Source organism: Gobio gobio (assembly GCF_949357685.1).
Source record: "Gobio gobio genome assembly, chromosome: 18".
Taxonomy (NCBI): domain Eukaryota; kingdom Metazoa; phylum Chordata; class Actinopteri; order Cypriniformes; family Gobionidae; genus Gobio; species Gobio gobio.
In genome coordinates this window covers 2,464,137-2,485,599 of record NC_137111.1, presented here as the reverse complement: position 1 = coordinate 2,485,599, position 21,463 = coordinate 2,464,137, and the positions used below count along the sequence as shown (strand labels likewise).

The 21,463-nt window shown below is 39.8% G+C and overlaps 1 protein-coding gene across 3 annotated transcripts in view; it reads right to left on the bottom strand.

The window, feature by feature from the left end:
- The window catches only part of nvl (nuclear VCP like), a 53,110-nt gene extending 31,888 nt beyond the window's left edge, over positions 1 to 21,222 (bottom strand). The window contains exons 1-10 of one of the 3 annotated variants that reach the window (XM_079842497.1): positions 20,980 to 21,222; positions 15,880 to 15,950; positions 14,719 to 14,771; positions 11,916 to 12,003; positions 11,779 to 11,839; positions 9,415 to 9,570; positions 7,259 to 7,379; positions 3,974 to 4,050; positions 3,763 to 3,897; positions 1,130 to 1,231 (exon numbers count right to left, since the gene is read on the bottom strand). In XM_079842497.1, coding sequence (XP_079698623.1) covers positions 1,130 to 1,231; positions 3,763 to 3,897; positions 3,974 to 4,050; positions 7,259 to 7,379; positions 9,415 to 9,570; positions 11,779 to 11,839; positions 11,916 to 12,003; positions 14,719 to 14,771; positions 15,880 to 15,950; positions 20,980 to 21,036 — 921 coding nt within the window. In that variant the 5' untranslated portion in view covers positions 21,037 to 21,222. The remainder of the gene's footprint in view (positions 1 to 1,129; positions 1,232 to 3,762; positions 3,898 to 3,973; positions 4,051 to 7,258; positions 7,380 to 9,414; positions 9,571 to 11,778; positions 11,840 to 11,915; positions 12,004 to 14,718; positions 14,772 to 15,879; positions 15,951 to 20,979) is intronic. The other 2 variants (XM_079842498.1, XM_079842499.1) reach the window with 2 other exon arrangements.
- Positions 21,223 to 21,463: the final 241 nt, after the last annotated feature.

Genomic DNA, 21,463 nt, shown 5'->3' with positions numbered 1-21,463 from the left:
TGCAACAAAGTATTTTTTTTCACCCTTTTATTGATGGACAGTGTTACATTGTGTGAGCGATTATTTGCTCCAAGTGTGAATGACTGCTTCAAGTGAGAATGTTGGTGTGAAATCGAACACTACAGTATGCCAATGTTGTTTTCAATAAAACAAACATTTGAACAAAGCAAGTCGATCCACTTTTCTATGTTGATAAGATCATTAAAATAAGAAAAAATAATGGGACAAAAAGAAATCAAGGGACATTTAGAATAAATAAAAATGTGCAATTAATTGTGATTAATTGTGAGTTAACTATGGCATTAATGCGATTAATCGCGATTAAATATTTTAATCGTTTGACAGCACTAGTTTTAGACGGTTGTAATGACGCATATTTGATCTCCTGAACTTGAATGAGCTCCTGCAACTGCAATAGAGGCGCAGACATTTCAAAATAAGAGTCCTGGTGTATTTCCAGCTTGTTTATAATTACAAGTCACGCATTATATATTCGTTTTTGCGTACACAATAAACTGTATTTAATTTAATTCCCATTTAATTCATATTCAGGAGGAAAGACCAGTATTTGACACATATCAATAAGTATCAGGGTTATAATAGTTCACTAAAACCATTAAAAATATTCATTACTTGAAATTAAATAAATTAAATTAAAAAATAATAATAATAATACACTTATTTGAAGCTTTAGCTTAACCTGATATGGCCTACTGACTAAAACAGAAATACAAAGTTATAAAAACTATATAGATGTTTTTAAAAAAGTGAATTGAGCTCTTTCGTGTATTTTTAATGTCAAAAACAAAATGATGTCAAAATGTCAGTTCAAGTGACAGTCGGTTATGTGACGCTTAAATTCCTAATGTATTACAATTGAACTAAACTCATTAGATTTTAGGAGACTAAAACTAGACTAAAACTAAAAACAATTCAGGTGACTAAAATATGACTAAAACTAAATCAAAATGTGCTGTCAAAATGAGCACTGGTCTAGACACACGGTTAGCCTTAGTTCAGGTCAATGTAGAGGCATCCTTCCCCGTTTCCTGCCTAAATCCGGTGTTCTGGTCACTGGTTTGCTACCATTGGTTACTGATTATGTTGTGCACCTGTGTCTGAGTCTTACTATGGCTTGCTCAAACAGTTCCCGCAGCTTCTGCTCGGATTCTCCGGAGACTCCAGACACCAGCTCCGGCGCTGAGACCTTCAGCATGGGCAACCCCGTCTCCTACACACACACACACACACACACACACACACACACACACAGCATCAGACACACCCGCTCACCAGTGACACACACACACACACACACACACACAGCATCAGACACACCCGCTCACCAGTGACACACACACACACACACACACACACACACACATCATCAGACACACCCACTCACCAGTGACACACACACACACACAGCATCAGACACACAGCATCAGACACACCCGCTCACCAGTGACACACACACACACACACACACACACACACTAGGGGTGGGAGAAAAGGTTGATGCATTGATGCATCGCGATTCGATATTCAAAAATTCAGAATCGATTCTGTGTTCAATTCAAATGGCCACTTCACCACTGTGGCCAAGCGTTGATAGTAGGGATGAAACGATTACCGGTTTCACGATAAACCACGGTAAAATTTAGTGACGGTTAGTAATATCGTATAAAATTTAATTATCATTAAAACCGCATGTGATTATCACGATTTTAAAACTCGCGGTAAATCTTGTCCAGTCAGCGTCAGTCTGTTGCGCGCACCGCTGCTTTCTGAATGAGAAGAAATGGCAGAAGCAGTGACAGCGGCGGGAGATTTTTCAGATATCTAAAAGGACCAAATCTGAGGTGTGGTCATATTTTGGCTTTTACAAAAGTCCTGAGGGAAACTTAATCTAAGATGGTCATCCTGTCTGCAGAACAACAGAATAAAGTCGCTGTAATAGAGGAAACACTTCAAAACTACGAACGCAAGGCAAGTGGACTTTGACCTGAATACCAAAACTACGTCTGGGAAATAATAACGTGAAGCGAACGAACAAGTTCAGACAAGACTAGGGCGACATTTGAGGGATAATAATCAGGGCTTGACATTAACAACCACCATTTGCGGGTGTAAGTTAACGTTATTTCGGCTGCACACAGTCACTCTGCTGTTGAACTTATTATAGTCTTCTCAAACGCCGTCTGTTATAATCGCGTTGCGCATTATAAGCACTCACACGTGTTTATATTGAGTTTATGAATGCAATGTCTCATAATCAGAGGCGTTCAGATTAGCCGGAATTTTGTTCAGAGCGCGCGCCGCTCTCACACGCTGAAATCTACACTAAAGCAGAGATGTGTGTGTGATGTACGCAAGAGATTCACTCATCATACAGTGGTTGACTGTTTTTGTTCTATTTCAGCAGCGAAAATGGTTTCAAACAAACACAGCAGAACCACAGCAGAGCCACAGCGCGTCTGATATGACTGGCATAATGCTGGCGAATTTAGGGACCGTCTCTAAAGTTACACACAACATTGGTAACGTTACACACGTTTCAAACTTTTGAAGAGCATTTGAAGAGAATGAAAGTCATAAAACTGGCTGTAAAGTGATCATCCAGGTGTCAGGTATGATGCAGTCATTTTGATATTTAATAAAATAAACTGTCAAATCATATGGAAATATGGATATGCATTATTTCACTAGGATACTGTTTGGGCTCTTACACAAAACATGCTAGATTTAAAAGCATCATTGCTGAACACTGATGAGAATATTGCTTGAGAATATATTTACAGAGATAATATTAGAGATTATATTTACGAGAAATTATTATTTATGCGTTGCTATTGACGACGGCCATTATAAGGAAGAAAATTCCACAGAATCTTGCTTAAAAAAGTGCATAGAGCTGCTTTAGTTTGTTTGTTGATTTTCAAATATAAAACTTGAACAAAACCGTGATAATATTGATAACCGTGATAATTTGGGTCACTATAATCGTGATGTTAAATTTCCATACCGTTTCATCCCTAGTTGATAGGCGAACGTTCGTCTGCTGGTGAATTGGCTTCGTTTAAGATCAAATGGACGAACTATGACCTGCTCAGGGGCGTCTCACCCGTGGGGACACTTTTCCCGGTGAGAGTGTTCAACACACACACACCATCAGTTTCTGAGAGAAACCCAGCAGTATTTATGCTATTATTTTACCTCTTATCAGACGAGCGTGATCATCTCTGAGCTCAGCCATAACTTCAGGAGAGTGAGGTCAAATTTGATCGTGGTTATAGATATATCGATAGTAGATTCCTCATTCTACTGATCCGTGCAGTTGCTAATGAGGCATCTACGTATACATCTATGACCACGCTCGAATTTGACCTCACTTGGCGGAAGTTATGGCTCCTGATAAGAGGTAAAATAATATCATAAATACTGCTGGGTTTCTCTCAGAAGCTGATGGTTTGTCTAGATCAGACCCTTATTCATCATCTGGTGTCGTTTAAAGCTGCACTGAAACTGTCATTTGACCCGTTTGGGGCCCATTGAAGTCCATTATATGGAGAAAAATCCTGGACTGTTTTCATCCAAAACCTTCATTTCTTTTCGACTGCAGAAAGAAAGACATGGACATCTCGGATGACATGGGGGTGAGGAAACTATCAGCAAAAGTTTGTTTAAAAGTGAACTAATCCTTTAAGATTCCCACCCCTAACACACACACACACACACACACACGCGGCTCTGGTCACTCACTCCAGCCACAGCTTGAGCCAGCAGGGTCTTCCCACATCCCGGCGGGCCGTGCAGGAGGAAGCCGCGCGGAGGAACGACCCCCAGCCGCTGGTACACTTCCGGATGTCTCATGTGGATCAGCAGCTTACACACATCCTGCAGAAGACAAGCAGCCGTTAGACATCAGTGTGTGTGAGCGGGACAGACGCATGAGCGGATGATCGAGGCTGACCTCCAGAGTTTCCTCACTGCCCCCGAAATCCTCAAACTTCACAGCGGAGAACTGGAGCTCATGGACCTTGACCTTACCTTGAGTTAGAATGAGAAAAAACCTTTATTATTACACAGAAACCGATGTCCTCAAACAAACAAAACATCATCGTTTTGGGTGAATATGCAAAGTGCACGTCAATCAAAAGCTATTTTGATTAAACCAAAAAAAAAAATTTTTGCTTTGTCTTTTTATTCCCTGAAATTTTCTGGGGAACCCTTAGAACCTTCTGGAGGACCCCAGTTTGAAAACCCCTGATCTAGTCCAACAGGTTGCACTATATTACTGAGGAATAGTCATTATATTTCGGTGGTGTACTCAAACCTGTACACACACACACACATTTTGAATACTTGGCCGTATTTATGGTTTCTGTGATTAATTGAAAATCTGCATCACACTGATTTTGTTGATGATCTTCAGCCAAATGATGGATTTAAATGGATTTAAGTTTATAGTGCCTTCATTCTTTGAACTACTTTTTGAGTTAAAGAGCTTGTCTGTTAATACATTTGGTGATTGATTGGATCAATTGTCAAAATGTGATTCTGTGGCTGATATTAAGATGTGTTTTGGTGGATCGGATCACAAGTGGACGACTCTAAATACAGGTGTAAACGGGTGTAAAGCGGTTTGAGTTTGTCCACTTTCGTCCACTTCCAGAGGTAAAACGCATCAGGTCGGGATTTAAACTCTCGGCTGGAGACCCAAGTTTGGTTTGAAGATGACAAACGTCCCAATCTCAATGTTGTCTCTTCATTCCTGATCTCTAACACACACTCACAGCGTTCGGCTGGTCTTGAGTCTGTCAGAGCAGAAACTAAAGCTGATGCTCTCCGTGTGTTTCTCCGTCGTCTCTAGTCGCGTTCAGATGTCTAAAGATCTGAAAAAGCCCATACATGTACCCACACCTCGAAGAAATCAGGACAGAAGTGGCTCAAAGTGGACAAAAGAGACGGATTTAAAGGGTTAGTTCACCCAAAAATGTAAATTGTGTCATTAATGACTGAGCCTCATGTGTTTGGACACCCGTCAGACCTCCGTTCATCTTCAGACACAAATGAAGATATTTTAGTGTAAATCTGATGCTCTGAAAGGCTTCCATTGGCTCAACTTTACACTCTCAAGACCCTTAAAAGACACTAAAGACTAAAGTTACAAAGTCCATCTCACTACAGTGGTTCTAAAATAACTTTATAAATCGGCGAGAATAGTTTTGTGCGCAAAAAAACCCTAAATAACGACTTACATAGTGATGACCGATTTAAAACACGGCATCATGAAGCTTCGAAGCGTTATGAATCAGTGAGTCGAATCATGATTCGGATCGCGTGTCAAACCGCCAAACTGCTGAAATTTGGCGATTCAAACTGCTGAATCGACTCACTGATTCATAACGCTCTGAACTGCTGAATCGACTCACTGATTCATAACGCTCTGAACTGCTGAATCGACTCACTGATTCATAACGCTCTGAACTGCTGAATCGACTCACTGATTCATAACGCTCTGAACTGCTGAATCGACTCATTGATTCATAACGCTCTGAACCGCTGAATCGACTCATTGATTCATAACGCTCTGAACTGCTGAATCGACTCATTGATTCATAACGCTCTGAACTGCTGAATCGACTCATTGATTCATAACGCTTCGAAGCTTCATGAGGCCGTGTTTTGAAATCGTCATCACTATATAAGTCGTTATTTAGGGTTTTTTTGCGCACAGAAACTATTCTCGTCTTCATAAAGTTATTGTAGAGCCGCTGTAGTGAGATGGACTTTGTAACTTTAGTCTTTAGTGTCTTTTAAGGGTCTTGAGAGTGTAAAGTTGAGCCAATGGAGGCCTTTCAGAGCATCAGATTTACACTAAAATATCTTCATTTGTGTCTGAAGATGAACGGAGGTCTGACGGGTGTCCAACCACATGAGGCTCAGTCATTAATGACACAATTTACATTTTTGGGTGAACTAACCCTTTAAACACCAAATACGTCTCCCTCGTCTACTTGTGATCCGATCGACCAAAACACACCAGGACTCGCTTCATGTTCCTTATTGCAAAACACATGCCGTTTTTCCTTTGGACTTTATGGGCGTGTTCACACTTGTAGTTCGGTTTGCTTGGTTTGTTTGGTCCAGACCAAAAAAAACCCCAAAACATGTAGTCCTGGTCCGATTAGCGTTCAGATACCTGAGAACCTAAAGGCACAGGGATGCATTCATGGCTGTTTGCTGGGATCAATGGGCTTTTGTTGGCGTGTAGCTACATATGATGGTGTTTGACCAGCTGAGAACTCGTGAAGACCTTATAAAATGTAACAGAGTCAAAACAGCGTCAGTGAAGACACAAACGCAAGATCTGGCGCAAGATCACGGTCTAACTAACCAAATGATGTCACATATGGACTACTTTGATGATATTTCATTACCTTTCTGGACGTGGACAGCAAAGTGTGCATACACTTACATTCACAGGACTGAAAGCCCTCGGACTAAATCTAAAATATCTTAAGCTGTGTTCTGAGGATGAACGGAGGTCTTACAGGTGTGGAACAACATTGGGGTCATTAATGGAAGAAATTTCATTTTTGGGTGAACTAACCCTTTAATGTCAAGCCCTGATTATTATCCCTTAAATGTCACCCTAGTCTTGTCTGAATTTGTTTGTTCGCTTCACGTTATTATTTCCCAGACGTAGTTTTGGTGAGGTCAAAGTCCACTTGCCTTGCGTTCGTAGTTTTGAAGTGTTTCCTCTATTACAGCGACTTTCTTCTGGCATGTTCTGCAGACAGGATGACCATCTTAGATTAAGTTTCCCTCAGGACTTTTGTAAAAGCCAAAATATGACACGCCTCAGATTTGGTCCTTTTAGAGGCTGAACAATCTCAATTTCTTCTCATTCAAAAAGCAGCGCTGCGCCAGACTGACGCTGACTGGACAAGATTTACCGCGAGTTTTCACAATCGTGATAAACACACGCGGTTTTAATGATAATTAAATTTTATACTATATTACTAACCGTCACTAAATTTGATCGTGGTTTATCGTGAAACCGGTAATCGTTTCATCCCTAGTTCAGATGGCAGCGTTCACACTTATTCAAATTAACCGCACTAACAGAGCAATCGCACCAGGGTTTGTTTTAACCCAACCAAACATGCCAAGTGTGAACACACCCTGAAATACCCCCACACACACTCTCTGAGACACACCCTAGAATGAAACTGTGTTGAGGTTGACTGACTCTTTTTCTGCAGTATTGCGGCACTGATCTCTGCGTCCTCGTCCTCGTCCTGCTTGCTCTTCTTCGCTCTCTTCAGCTTCCCGCTCTTTGATCTCCTTTGCTTGGACGGATCTCTCTGCTTCTGTAAACACATCGGGATGAGATCCACGCCATTGCCGTGCAAATGTAAACACACCCCTAAGCTTCATTGCGGCCTTTTCAAGAAACGAAAACTATGACGAAAACTAGGGCTGCACGATTCGGGGAAAATATCTAATTGCAATTATTCTGGTTAAAATTGTGATTAGAATGCAATGTTTTTTTGGGGGGGATTTTTTACAAATGAAAATTGTGTGTGTATAACATTTTGTGTTTATATAATAATATGACTAATAATAATTATGATTATTATTATTGCTAAATTAAAATATTTAACAAAATAAGAAATATTACTATTACAATAACATTTTCATTATTAAAAATAGAGTATTTAAGAATAAATATAATACTACCCCTACTACTACTACTACTAGTAAAAATAATAATAATAATAATAATAATAATAATATTTCAATTTTACAGAAAATGTATTTTACAAAAAAAAAACTGCTGGGTTACCTGTTAATATGCAGACAGCCTGACTAAAAATCATTAGAAAGGTCTAAAGATTTATTGTAAAATTATTATTATAAAAATCTGTGCTTTTTATCTGATATCAATTTCCTAAAGTCTATTGTCTTTAATATGAAATATGAGCCTCTTATGCATCCACTGTGGGGAAGAAAACGCCTGTATATTTAAGAAAAACATATGGATTGTCATATAAATTTATTTAGAGAGAAGTATTTTTCTCATTTGTAACCAAAAAGTGTCCTTCACACTGGAGGCCAGAGGGCGCCCTCGAGCAGAAACGCCACATTTACATTAGAGAAGTTATGGTTTGTTTTCAGGAAATCCCTAAAGTGAAGCTAAGCTCGCGCTGCAGCTGAATAAAAGGAAGACAGAAACGCTTTGACTGATTAAACATGAGGACAATAAACACGCGACTGCGACAAGATATGGTGTATTTATTCAAGCCTTCTCATGTATTTTCATAATAATAAAGCAGTGCTGATTGACAGACTTTATCACTGCCTATAAAATAAAGCGTTGTCTGCCTCATTCTGTGATAAGAAGCCACTCGACTGACCATATGAAGTGAGTTAAAGCGTGTTATTAAACATATTTTGTTGGACAACAGGTTTATGAACACTTCAAATGACTAGTTTGTGAAGTTGTTTGACACGTGTTGTTTTTTCAAACGCACGTTATAAGAGCCGCTCTTAGCACACTGGGCATTTATTTATTTCATTAAAATCGCAGCCTTTGTGCTTTCATAAGAATGATACCATCTAATGCGAAAAGAAAGCATCGCTACAACTTTTGAAAGTGACCAGCAGTGTTTTAGCAAAAATTAATGTCACAAATCTGTCAATATAATTTTAACATTGATGCAAACAAACAAAAAATGTAATGCCAATATTTAAATACCAAAAACTCTGTTATATAGTTATATCAACCTAAAACTTAACATCAAGAACATCCAGGTAAACAAAGACACCTGAACTAGGAGTGGATGATCATTTCTGTTATTTTAATTTATCTTTATTAAAAATAAGAACTAAAAATGGTAATCTTCACATGAATTAAATATACACCGATACATAATAAAGCTACAAAGATTTATTCAGCCAAGAGCACTGAGTGATTGTCTCTTTGTCTTTTGTTTACTGTATTAGCAGGTTTACTGTACGGTTTGGTGTGTGTCAGACAGCGCGAGACAGCAAGGACTTGTTTTTCGCAAATTATTGCGTTTAATAACTCTTTTTAACGTCAAGCAAGTCACTTAAGTAACAGTCGTGTGCCCAGTCTATTCTCTGCTAAATGTGTCTGCCTAAAATGAACACTTTTCACAATGTTGAAGTAGCCTATGAAAATCATTCAGATATTGCGTGCCATTGCGATATGCATATCGCGATATGTACATTTGCGATATTTCGATAATTTCGATATATTGTGTAGCCCTAATTTAAAGTCTTTCTGCTTTCATAATCACACACAAGCCAAATCGCGATTGCGGTTCGATTTCGATTAATCGTGCAGCCCTAATGAAAACTATTCGTCAACGAAATGCTTACCGCAGCGCTGGCGGACTCGTCCTCACACAGATCAATGCAGATGTTCTCCTGCCCGTCTCCGGTCTTGTCGATGACCCAGCTGTTGCTCTGAGGGGCCGAGCCGCCCGCTCCGCTCTGGTAGAGTGACGTCAGCGAGCTGTTCATGAGATTGGTGTGCTGGAGACACAAACACCAGCGTTATGTGGCGTTCACACCGGACGCGATTCGCGCGAAGGTGGACGCTTGAACATTTTGAGTTTACTCGCTTCAATCGTGTGTGACATTCACTGCAAAACAGACGTGATTCTCCTCATGAGCGGGGCTTCTGCCAGCGGCTCGTCTCGTTGAGAAATGTCTGACATGGGCTGTGTTTACACGTCTTTTTTTAATTAAAATCTACTGTTAATGTGTGACAAAACTTAGTTTTAAGACTTTTTCAGTCGATAATGTAGTAGTTTAAAGCTCAAATGTGTGGTTTATTTATATAAAGAGAGCCTATTTGAACATGTGATGTGGTGTGTGTGTGTGTGTGTGAGCTCCAGTGGATCAGCGGCGCTCATTAACCCAGTGAGATCAGCCTTTCCTCAGCCAGTCCTTCTGCCGCTGCTCTGATGTCTCTGTGGTGTGTGTGTGTGTGTGTGTGTGTGTGTGTGTGTGTGTGTGTGTGTGTGTGTGTGTGTGAGCTCCAGTGAGATCAGCCTTTCCTCAGCCAGTCCTTCTGCCGCTGGCTCTGATGTCTCTGTGGCGGCTCCAGCTATAATTCGTCTTGTTACGGCCGATCTTTGCTCTCATGAATCTATAATTTGTTCCCTGGCAAATCGTTTAGGCTGAAGGCAAAGAGAAGTTTCATTACTTTATATTTTTAGGCTATAACTGTACGTTAGTTGTAACGTTAGCCGACTAGCACTGACTTTGAATGTTTGACTGAATTGTTTGCTTTATTTCATGTGTAGCTTATTATACCTTTTACTTATACTTTTGTATTATTGATCATACATAAACTTGCATTTAACAAAAAGAGACTGGGTTGTGTTTCATGTCATTTAATGTTATCACAGTGATAATCATATTGTCTGAACCAGATATTAATATACAGATTTTCTCCTCATTGTTGTCACTACTAGAGCAAGCTCCTGATTGGTTAACGCGGCGCGAAATATCCGCCAAAGTTCAGATTTTTCAACTTGAGCGATTTGTGCGTTCAAAACGCTCAATTCGCGTTCTTCGCGCCGCAGAATGCCATTTCGCGTCTCTGCATTGACTTAACATGTAAATCACTCGTGCGAATCGCGTCCGGTGTGAACGCAACGCGAATTGAGCGTCTGGCGCGAGTGATTTCAATGTTAAGTCAATGGAAAGGCGCGTTGACGCGCGTCTGGAGGTCTCGCGGCGTGGAAGGCGCATTTCGCGCACGTCATCCGCCTCATTCGCGCGTCCAGTTCGCGCCAACGCGCGAATGACGCGAATTGGATGCGAATTGAGCGTCTTGCGCGATACGCGCGTTACACGCGAATGGTGCTTTTGTGCATTCACGCGTTTGAAGTGAATTCGCGTCTGATGCCCGAGTTGAAAAATTTGAACTTTGGCGTCAATTCGCGCCGCGTTAACCAATCAGGAGCCTGCTCGCTGTTGTCACGTGGTAAAGTGACGTGTATGAAAAACCCTGCATAAATTAAAAATAGTACTATTGTGTCACAAAATGTAGTTTTAAGACTTTTTCAGGTGGGAATGTAGTTGTTTAAAGCTCAAATCTGTGGTTTATTTATAAAGAGAGCTCCTATTTTAAAAAATTATCTTGTGTTTTTGGAGTTGTGAGCTCCAGTGGATCAGCGGCGCTCAGCGCTCATTAACCCCTGAGAGAGCAGCCTTTCCTCGGCCAGTCCTTCTGCCGTCTGCCGCTGGCTCTGATGTCCTGTAGTGGTTCGTTTTGTGTAGATCTAACGGCCGAGCTTTGCTCTCATGAATCTATCATTTGTTGTGTGCCAAATCGTTTTGAATGAGGGCAAAGAGAAGTTTCATAACTTTATATTTTAAGGATATTTAAACATACATGCAGTGAAGATAATGTAGGAGTCGCCTGGACCATATTTGTGTGGCTATTCATGCTTAATATATATGTTTAATGAAAATGAAAAGAGGCAGAGTGGTGTTTTATGACATATTTCTCCTGGAGTGCCTTGAACGCGCGTCAATTTCGCTTCCAGCGCTAGATTTCTACGCGCATCCAACTCGCTGCGGACGCGCGAATGCATTCAAAATGTTCGCGCGTGAAACTAGACGCAGTAGACGCGATTTTGACGCTCAATTCACGTTTGGTGTGAACGCAGCATTAGGCACATCCGCTCAGATCTCATGTTCTGGTGTGTGGAGTCAGACTGTGCTTACTTCATGCTCGAGGATATCGTCCTCGCTGTCTGTGCTGCCCTCGGTCACCTGACTGCCATCCCTGTAACGCATCACACCAGAGCAGAGTTAGAGAAGAGTTAGAGAAGCGGGAATAATTGCGAGGGCGTGGGTCATACCCGTCCTCTTGGCTGCGTCTCGCTCTTTTGGCCAGGTGTTTGTCCTCCAGGGCAGAGATGTCCGACTCGCTGCATATGACTGCATGCACTACACACACACACACACACACACACACACACACACAGCAGGTCAGAGGTCAGACGACAGCTCGAAGGGTTAAAGGATTAGTTCACTTTTAAACAAACTTTTGCTGATAGTTTACTCACCCCCATGTCATCCGAGATGTCCATGTCTTTCTTTCTGCAGTCGAGAAGAAATGAAGGTTTTTGATGAAAACAGTCCAGGTTTTTCTCCATATAATGGACTTCAATGGGCTCCAAACGGTTCAAATGACAGTTTCAGTGCAGCTTTAAACGACACCAGATGATGAATAAAGGTCTGATCTAGACAAACCATCAGTTTCTGAGAGAAACCCAGCAGTATTTATGCTATTATTTTACCTCTTATCAGACGAGCGTGATCGTCTCTGAGCTCCGCCATAACTTCCGCTGAGTGAGGTCAAAATACAAGCGTGGTCATAGATGTATACGTAGATGCCTCATTAGCGCTTGCCCGGATCAATAGAATGAGGCATCTACGATCGATTTATCTATGACCGCGATCGTATTTTGACCTCCCTTAGCAGAAGTTATGGCGGAGTTCGTTTAAAGCTCCACTGTGTGATATTTTCCCCCATCTAGTGGTGAACTTGTATATGACCATCCAGTGAATATTAGTTTCTCTTCCTCTCAATTCCGATTTCGTTTTAACTCCTACGGTGGCTGATTTAGTCCAAGATTAACATGGCTTCCAGTTCGACCTCGTCCACATTGGACACGGTGCCATCGAGTGTTAAAACGCCAAAGGCCAAGCTTGAATTTACGGGTATGTCCCTCTTTGGCTAATGTACTTTCAAGATGGAGGGGCAACATGGCGACCCGCATTCAAACCCTCACCCATATGTATTTACAATGGCATATTATAAACTTACGAGAATACTTTATTACTTGAAAGAAGTAAATATACATTAATGAGCACATATTTTTGAAAGAACTAAGTGTTTTTAGCTAAGAATAAACTAAAAAAGTTACACAGTGTAGCTTTAAAACCCTTTGAAGCTGCACTGAAACTGTCATTTGAACCGTTTGGAGCCCATTGAAGTCCATTTTATGGAGAAAAACCCTGGACTGTTTTCATCAAAAACCTTCATTTCTTCTCGCCTGCAGAAAGAAAGACATGGACATCTTGGATGACATGAGGGAGAGTAAATTATCAGCAAAAGTTTATTTAAAAGTGAACTAATCCTTTAAACACACAGGATTAAAACACTGATATTCGGCTCTAACGCAGGGGTTTTCATTCCTAAACATGATCAGACCCATCCCTCTTTCACAAACACCCCATTTACATGCAGAAAATTACATTAGAACCCTAAAAGTAGTTTCTGTTAAGATACATTGTGTATTTTTCTACTCACTATAGTAATGTTTTGCTAAATCCGTTATTAATTACAGTATTTCATTTTAATTTGGATCTAATTTAGTCAATTATACAGGTTAGCAACCAAGTAATATTAATAATATTTTATTTTAAGCATTTATAATAATCTAAATGTAATCGATTTAATAGATTAGTACATCATATTTTTATTTTAGTCTAATATATTTACTTCCAATTTCTACTATTGATTTCATTTGAATATAATTTTTAATTTTTATAGATTAATAACACTTTTATTTTAGACACATTTTTTTTCCATCTAATTTAATCGATTAACTATTTAGTAATATTTTATATTCTAACCACATTTTTACTCATTTACTTGAATCTAACATTTATTTCTACTCACTATAGTAATGTACTATCAAATGTATTTATGTAATCAAATTTTTTGTTATTTACATTTATATGCATGCATTTTAATCTAATTTTATCAATTTCATAACTAATATTATTATATTATTTAATTCTGAACAAATTTTTATTAATTTATACAATTCAATGGATTTATTTTCATATAATTCATTTGATTTTATAGATTAATAACAACTAGGGGTGTAAGGGTACATGTAGAAGTTAATGCAAATCATGTGAAGATCATGTTTGCACACAATTATTATTATATCTGAACATGAATATGAGTTTATGCTCATAGTTTGGGCTCTGTTTGATATTACAGTAGTGTGTGAGTAAGGGCTATAGTTACAGCATTATCTTTAAGACACGTTTAGTTATAATAGAATTAATTTAAGGACAGACACAATGTGTTCAGTAAACACTGTTTAATAAAAACTAATCAAAAGCACTTTTATATTTAGTTTTCTGTACCGAACCGTCAGTTTTGTACTGTTACACCCCTAATAACAAACTTTTTTATTCACTTATTTTAATCTAATTTAAAGGGATAGTTCACCCAAAAATGAAAATGCTGTCTTCATTTCCTCACCCTCATGTTGTTCCAAACCTGTATGAGTTTCTTTGCTCTGCTGAACAAAAGAAGATATTTAGAAGAATGTTTGTAGCAAAGCAGAGAGAGCAACTATTGACTACCATAGTAGAGAAAACATACTGGAGTCAATGGTTGCTCTCTCTGCTTTGCTACAAACATTCTTCTAAATATCTTCTTTTGTTCAGCAGAGCAAAGAAACTCATACATGTTTGGAACAACTTGAGGGCGAGTAAATGACGACAACATTTTCATTTTTGGGTGAACTATCCCTTTAAGCAATTTAAGAGACTAATAATGAACTAATCCTGTCTCTTTCCGATGCCCCCCCATTCCTCTGGGATTGAAGACCCTGCTGTAATGCTGGTAATCCGGACCTTTCTCCACTTGGATCCTGAAGGCCGTCCTGTTCCTCCGGCCGTACTCCGTCCTGCTCAAACACAAGCACATCTCACAAATCACAATCAATTCTAAATGTAGCGCAGCTTTTGCGGCTTCATGTCACGCCCATAGTTGCCCATAAATAGTCCGTGAAACGCCCACAAGTTAATATTCATAATTTGCGAAATCATGGCAAATACAGAGAGGAAATCAAAAAAACGTAACTTCACTCAATGTGAAGTAGAAATTATCGCTGGCGAGGTGGAAAAGAGGAGAAAAATATTTTTTGGAGGGCACAGTGTGGGCATTACTAATGCCAAAAAGGAACTTGAGTGGCAAAAGGTTGCAGACGCCGTAAATGCTGTAGCCTCACAACCTCGGACCGTGGCCGAAAAAAAAAGAAATGGTCGGACATCAAAGTCAAGCCAAAATAGCGTCTAGCGCTCCATCGTAAAAATAAAACAAACTAAAGGCATTTGCATGAATACCATGATTCCGTAGCTGATGAAGAAATTTTTACTATGAAAACTTTCCCCAGTGGACAATTAATACATCTATCTATCTATTTATCTATATATCTCCCTAATTATCTATCTATCTGTCTATATTTGCATCTATATCTGCTCCGCCAGACGGACACATTGACGAGAATATCAGTTTTGTACATTATTTTGTTCTGTTTACCATATTATTTATGAGGATGAATTGCATAACATGCCAACATTGCAGAACATATTTCACTTTTCTTTTTGCAAATGTGTTCATTTGCATTTCTGTTGTAATTTTCGTTTGATTTTGTTTGTTTTACACTGCAGATCGATCAAACGAGTGTTCGTGTAGGCTGTTCATTGTAATACTTGCTTTGTGAAGTCTTCAAGTTATTTATGAGAGGCAGTATTGCCATTTCTTTTACACAACGGACTACAGTTTCACACACTTTCACGTGTTTCTTCATCTGCCGACGGTGTCGCCATTTCTCATTTCACCCGTTTTTGTGCGTATGCCTGGGTCAGAGCTTGGTGAAGGACCGCACATTTTCCCGTCAAGTTTGCTTTTTATAAATACCAATTATTGCGTAGAGAGCGGTGTACGCCTTCTTTTGTGCGTACGCAACGTTTATAAATGAGGCCCCTGGAGGAGATGATCAGGAAACTCACCTGAACATCTGCTGAAGCGCAGCGGCCATGGCTGAGATATCCACATACGGCTCAGTGTGGGTCTTCAGGTACTGGAACAGGGACATGAGGGATTGACAACTGAACATCCATCACACACACACACAGATCAGGCATAACATAATGACTCCTCTTTAATGCAGAAAGACAGAAAACGAAAAGAGGGAGATCTTTAAGTTCTGTAGGCAGTTATCAAATAACTAGCCTGACGTCGTCATACTCAGTTCTAGTCAGAATGTGAGTCTGATCTGTTGGGCTGTGATTATGGGGTGTGTTTCAACCCAACCAGGAAAGACCTCAATTGGATTGACCTACAACCAATCAGAGCAACGGAGCGACGCATAACATTAGTTGTCAAATGTCAACAGAACCAATTATGGGATATACAGACCCAGGAATGCGAATTTTAGCTGCCAGCCCTGCCAAAATAACACATATTTTACCCCCCAAATGCCTTTTTTCCCGGAGAACCCCCCCCCCCCCCCCCTGGAAGCTATTGGGCTTGTTTTTGGCTAGTTTTGAGTAATGTTAGCAATTGGGTGGGTTTTGTTGTAAAAACTTGGCAACCCTGTACCTGCACGCACGCTGGAATAAGTAGCGTTAGAAGAAAAATATGAGTGTTAACGATGTTTGCCGGTGTTGTAAAACAGAATTTAAGGATACACGGAGTACTTACCAACACCATCATCATTTATGAGAGAAATAGTAAAGGTGAACGCATATACGAATAAGTTCTCCGTTTAGGATTAGAACAAACTCAACCCAAGTGCCTTTGATGATGTGGATGATTACGTTACTGTTGATCATCTGTCAATCATCGTCTAAAGCCCGCCCTGATGATTTCATTGGTCCGAACAGTTTCTGTCAAGTCCAGACCGAACTGCCCGAGTTAAAATGTTGTGGGCGGGGCTAAGTTCTGCTGGCATCCAGGCTATCAAATAACAGCAATTGAGCAAACTGTTGCGCCTCCAGTTCGTGTTGTAAAAAGGATAATCTAAGACGTTCAAACCACTGTGTTTAGCCTATCAGTGCCTCTTTTACTCATTTAACTTTGAACATTAATTAACTTGTTTTACTTTCACAGATTATTCTATTTACTATTATTTAATATTAACTAGAGATGCCACAATTCTCAATATAATATTGAGCCGTTCGGTACGGCATTCACGGTTCAATAAGCACTTGTGAATCGCGTTTTTTTTTCGGTTTTGCATTTAATTAATTATTTTTCTACATATTCTATAATTTGCCTCCATCCCAAAACTGAACAACACGACACACATTCACATCACACGCTAGTGGTGGAGTTATACTCACGGAAACACTAGAGTTATTCACAATCACCAAAGCTCATTATTTGCATGCGTTTTAAAGCCTTGCCGGTTTCATTTGCGTGCGCGGTTTTAAACATGCACTTTTCAGAGCGTGGCACTAAAAACCTGTCAAACACACGATAACTGCACTAATACTGTCAAATACACACAAGTTTAACATAAACACAGTCGGTTATGTCTAAAGTGAAAGTAAAATCAGTGTGTGTGTATATTAGATGAGCGCAGGTCTTTAATTGACAGCGGCGCAGCCTATAGTGAACACGCTGGTCTTAAAGGGACAGTTCACCTCTAAAATCATGTCATTATTTACTCACTCTAATGTTGTTCATAACCTGTATTCATTTCTCGATGACAGAATTTTCATTTTTGAGTGAAATATCCCTTTAATGTTAATACAACAACAAAAGACAAAGAGAAAATCACTCTCTGCTCTTGACTGAAGAACTAATACAGCAGCTTTAATAAGAATCAGTGTATATTTTATAGTGAAGTCTGTGTAGTGTTTTATTTTTACATTCATTCATTCAATTTCATACTTAAATGCTGCTGTACAGCTCTGAGCTGCCAGAGTAAATCTTTATATATATATTTTATATTTTACAATACACTAGGAATACAAGGGTTTTTTAAGTAAAGTTTTAAGTTTAAGTAAGGGTTTTTCAATTCCTTTAAAGGGGTGGTAAACCACGATTTCACTATTCTAACTTTAGCTAGCGTGTAATGTTGCTGCTTGAGCATAAACAACATCTGCAAAGTTACAACGTTCAAAGTTTAAAGCAAAGGGAGATATTTGCATTTAAAGAAATCAGTTTCTAAGAACTACAGCAAACGGCCAGTAGGCGACTACACACATTCCTCCAGGGCTTGCTGACATCACCAGGCTCAATATTTACATAAACCCCTCCCCCGAGAATATTAAATAAGGGGAGGGGGGGTGGGGCCATTTTGTATCGCGGCGCTGTTGTGGTATAGTTAGGCTGGAGTGTTGTTGCCGCGATGCCGAGGAAACGCTGTTATGTTCATCCGGATTGCAGGTCTGGGGTACTTGCTCTGTTCAGCCTTCATGGGGACGGGGATGCGTTGCAGAGCGTTTAACAGACAGCATGTTATATGCACGTGTGTTTGAGTCAGCGGGGAATCAGGCGCGCGCAGGGCTCCTGCAGCACATCAGAGGAGAACATCTAAACATCCACCGTCTTCGCGATTTCAATGCCGGATTTGCACAACGTCAGCTGCGTGAAAAAAACACTGCCGGTGCGTGGATGCACGACGCGTGCGCTGCACATTTCACGGAGGACAACACAAACTTCCACAAACTTCGCGAGTTCAATATAGGATATGCACAACGGCTTGACCTGAAAGCTGGATTTACAAACAGAAGCTGTTCACGGGCCACAACCTGTAAGTCTGATTTATATTTCATCGATGTGTTTTCCTGTAATAGGTTGTAGCAAGGAAGTAAACAGATGACAGCGCTGTTCTGCAAACCAGTCTGTTAAATGCTCATTCATACTTAACGTTATCCGACGAACACCTAACGTTACAAACACTAACGTTTAAATCTCAACAGCGAACTTGGCATTAGTGTAAATGATTCTTTGATTAGAGCTTTTATGTATTGTTTATCTACAGGCTTGCTAAACATGCTTCTGTGTGTGATTTGGCTAACTTACTAGTTATAGCCAGTGCTTAGTGTTCGTTTTGGGTTAGTTCTTGCGACAGATATTTGGCTATAATCGTTCTAAAAATACAAAAGTTAAAGTGCCATTCAGTAGCGATCATTATAGATCCGCAGTCTTTACTCTCGAGGACTGAACAGGTTCTGCTCGATCATCTTCACTCAAATGTTCTAGGTCTGATTCGGGCTCAGATTGGTGTGGTTTTATTGACGCCGTTGTTTCTAACACTGACCAAAGCACAGCCTCCGGTAAAGGTAAGGGGCGTGACGTTTCCGACATACGTGCACTGCGGTTAGCGAATCACAACACACTAGGCCAGCTAACCAATCAGAGCCCACTGCGTATTTTTGAGGGACTGGCTTCATACAACCCGGAACGCATCAGACCGTTTTACAAGGAGGGACAGAGCAGTGTAGAATAAAGGTCAAATATATGAAAAATAAGGCTATTTTTTTTAAAACGAAGCATGAACACATGTTACAGTGCACCCCACAAACACAGTCAAGCCTTCAAAAGAATGTGTTTTACCACCGCTTTAAGTAAAATAAAGAAAGAAATAGTCTTTTTCCTCCTTAACCTCTTGCTGTTCCTGTCGCCTAAGAATAGAATAACAAAAAACTGATGTGACAAGCCATCAGAACCCAACCGAAAACCGTGGTTAAAAACCGAGGTGTGTATTGAACCGTGGACTAACTGTAGAGTTGCATCCCTAATATTAACTTAATTTTATTATCATGGGAAAAACGTGAACCGTTGTCCATCATTTGACAAAAGAAAAGAATGACAAAATGTCACGGCGCAATATAGATTTTTTTTCTTTTCGTTTTAAATCATGAAGGCGAGTCAGTGGATATCACGCAAAAACACAATGTGTGTGAAAGTAAAATCTGACAAGCTTTCAGTGCATTCTCACAGAGACAAGATTAATCTTTCAAATATGTAGCCTATAACTGTCTTAATCTATATTCTTAATATTTCTCTTGTGGCCCATATTGTGAAACAATTTAGATCTATAGGCCCATTTCGGAAATACAGCTGCTCTTACTTTCTGATAATACTGATATTATTGCAGCGTTCTGACATATTATAGACTGATAATCATTGATAGGCCTATTATATCTTGTTTAATTGGGCAAAATGTTTTTAAATAATGAGGAGTAAGCTAATCTATCTATTATTTTATTATGCAGAGTATCGGTTATGCATTGATGCGTTATAAAATTTGCGCCTGGGCAAATTAAATGTAATATCAATTTAATAATAAAAGCAGGCCTACCCTAATAATAATGTTCATTTATAAATAAATCGCACAGTGTATGCCCAGCTTTACTCTTGCCCATTTCTCCTGCTTCTAACACATCAACTCTGAGGACGAAATGTTCACTTGCTGCCGAATATATCCCACCCACTAACAGATCATCAGTGTTACTCACTTCACCAGTCATAATGTTATGCCTGATCGGTGTATATATATATATATAATAGTCATGTGTTATGCAGGAATTCACACAACCATCTGTGGAAAATGTTTCAACTTTCTTCGTAAACATAAACAAGGTGTGGTGTAAATAACTTTAAATCACAGTAACTTACATTAAAACTATCACAGACTCTTTGAGGAACAAATACTTTCCCCCGGGCTGTCTTCAGTTTCTTCAGAGTACCAGATTATGAGTTATTGTACAGTAAATATGATGATAATAATAAAGCTGTGATGTTAATGTTACCTGACGGACTCTGTGTCCTGATTATGAGTTATTGTACAGTAAGTTATATATGATGATAATAATGTTACCTGATGGACTCTGTGTCCTGATCATGAGTTATTGTACAGTATATATGATGATAATAATGTTACCTGATGGACTCTGTGTCCTGAATATGAGTTATTGTACAGTAAATATGATGATAATAATAAAGCTGTGATGTTAATGTTACCTGACGGACTCTGTGTCCTGATTATGAGTTATTGTACAGTAAGTTATATATGATGATAATAATGTTACCTGATGGACTCTGTGTCCTGATCATGAGTTATTGTACAGTAAATATGATGATAATAATGTTACCTGATGGACTCTGTGTTTGAGTCTCGGGTCTGTGTTATAACCGCCGCGGTTCCTCATCGCTTCCTCATCAACACTCGACGGCAGGCGGACATTAATGTAGAGTTTAGACGAGAAGGAGAAACACTAAAGACAAAACACTTTACAGATCCATCTTTAGCATCGCGCTTGTGCTGTACATGTGGAAACTGAACACACACACACACACACACACACACACACGCTGATCGCTGCAGCTCTATACTCGCCAGCGCCACCCGCCGGCCTGGAGACACATTCACTCTTATGCTGCGTTCACACCAAACGCGAATTGAGCGTCAGGCGCGAGTGATTTCAATGTTAAGTCAATGGAAAGGCGCGTTGACGCGCGTCTGGAGGTCCCGCGGCGCGGAAGGCGCGTTACGCGCGGCGCGAAGGACGCGAATCCGCTTCATTCGCGCGTCCAGTTCGCGCGAATGGCGCGAATTGGACGCGAATTGAGCGTCTT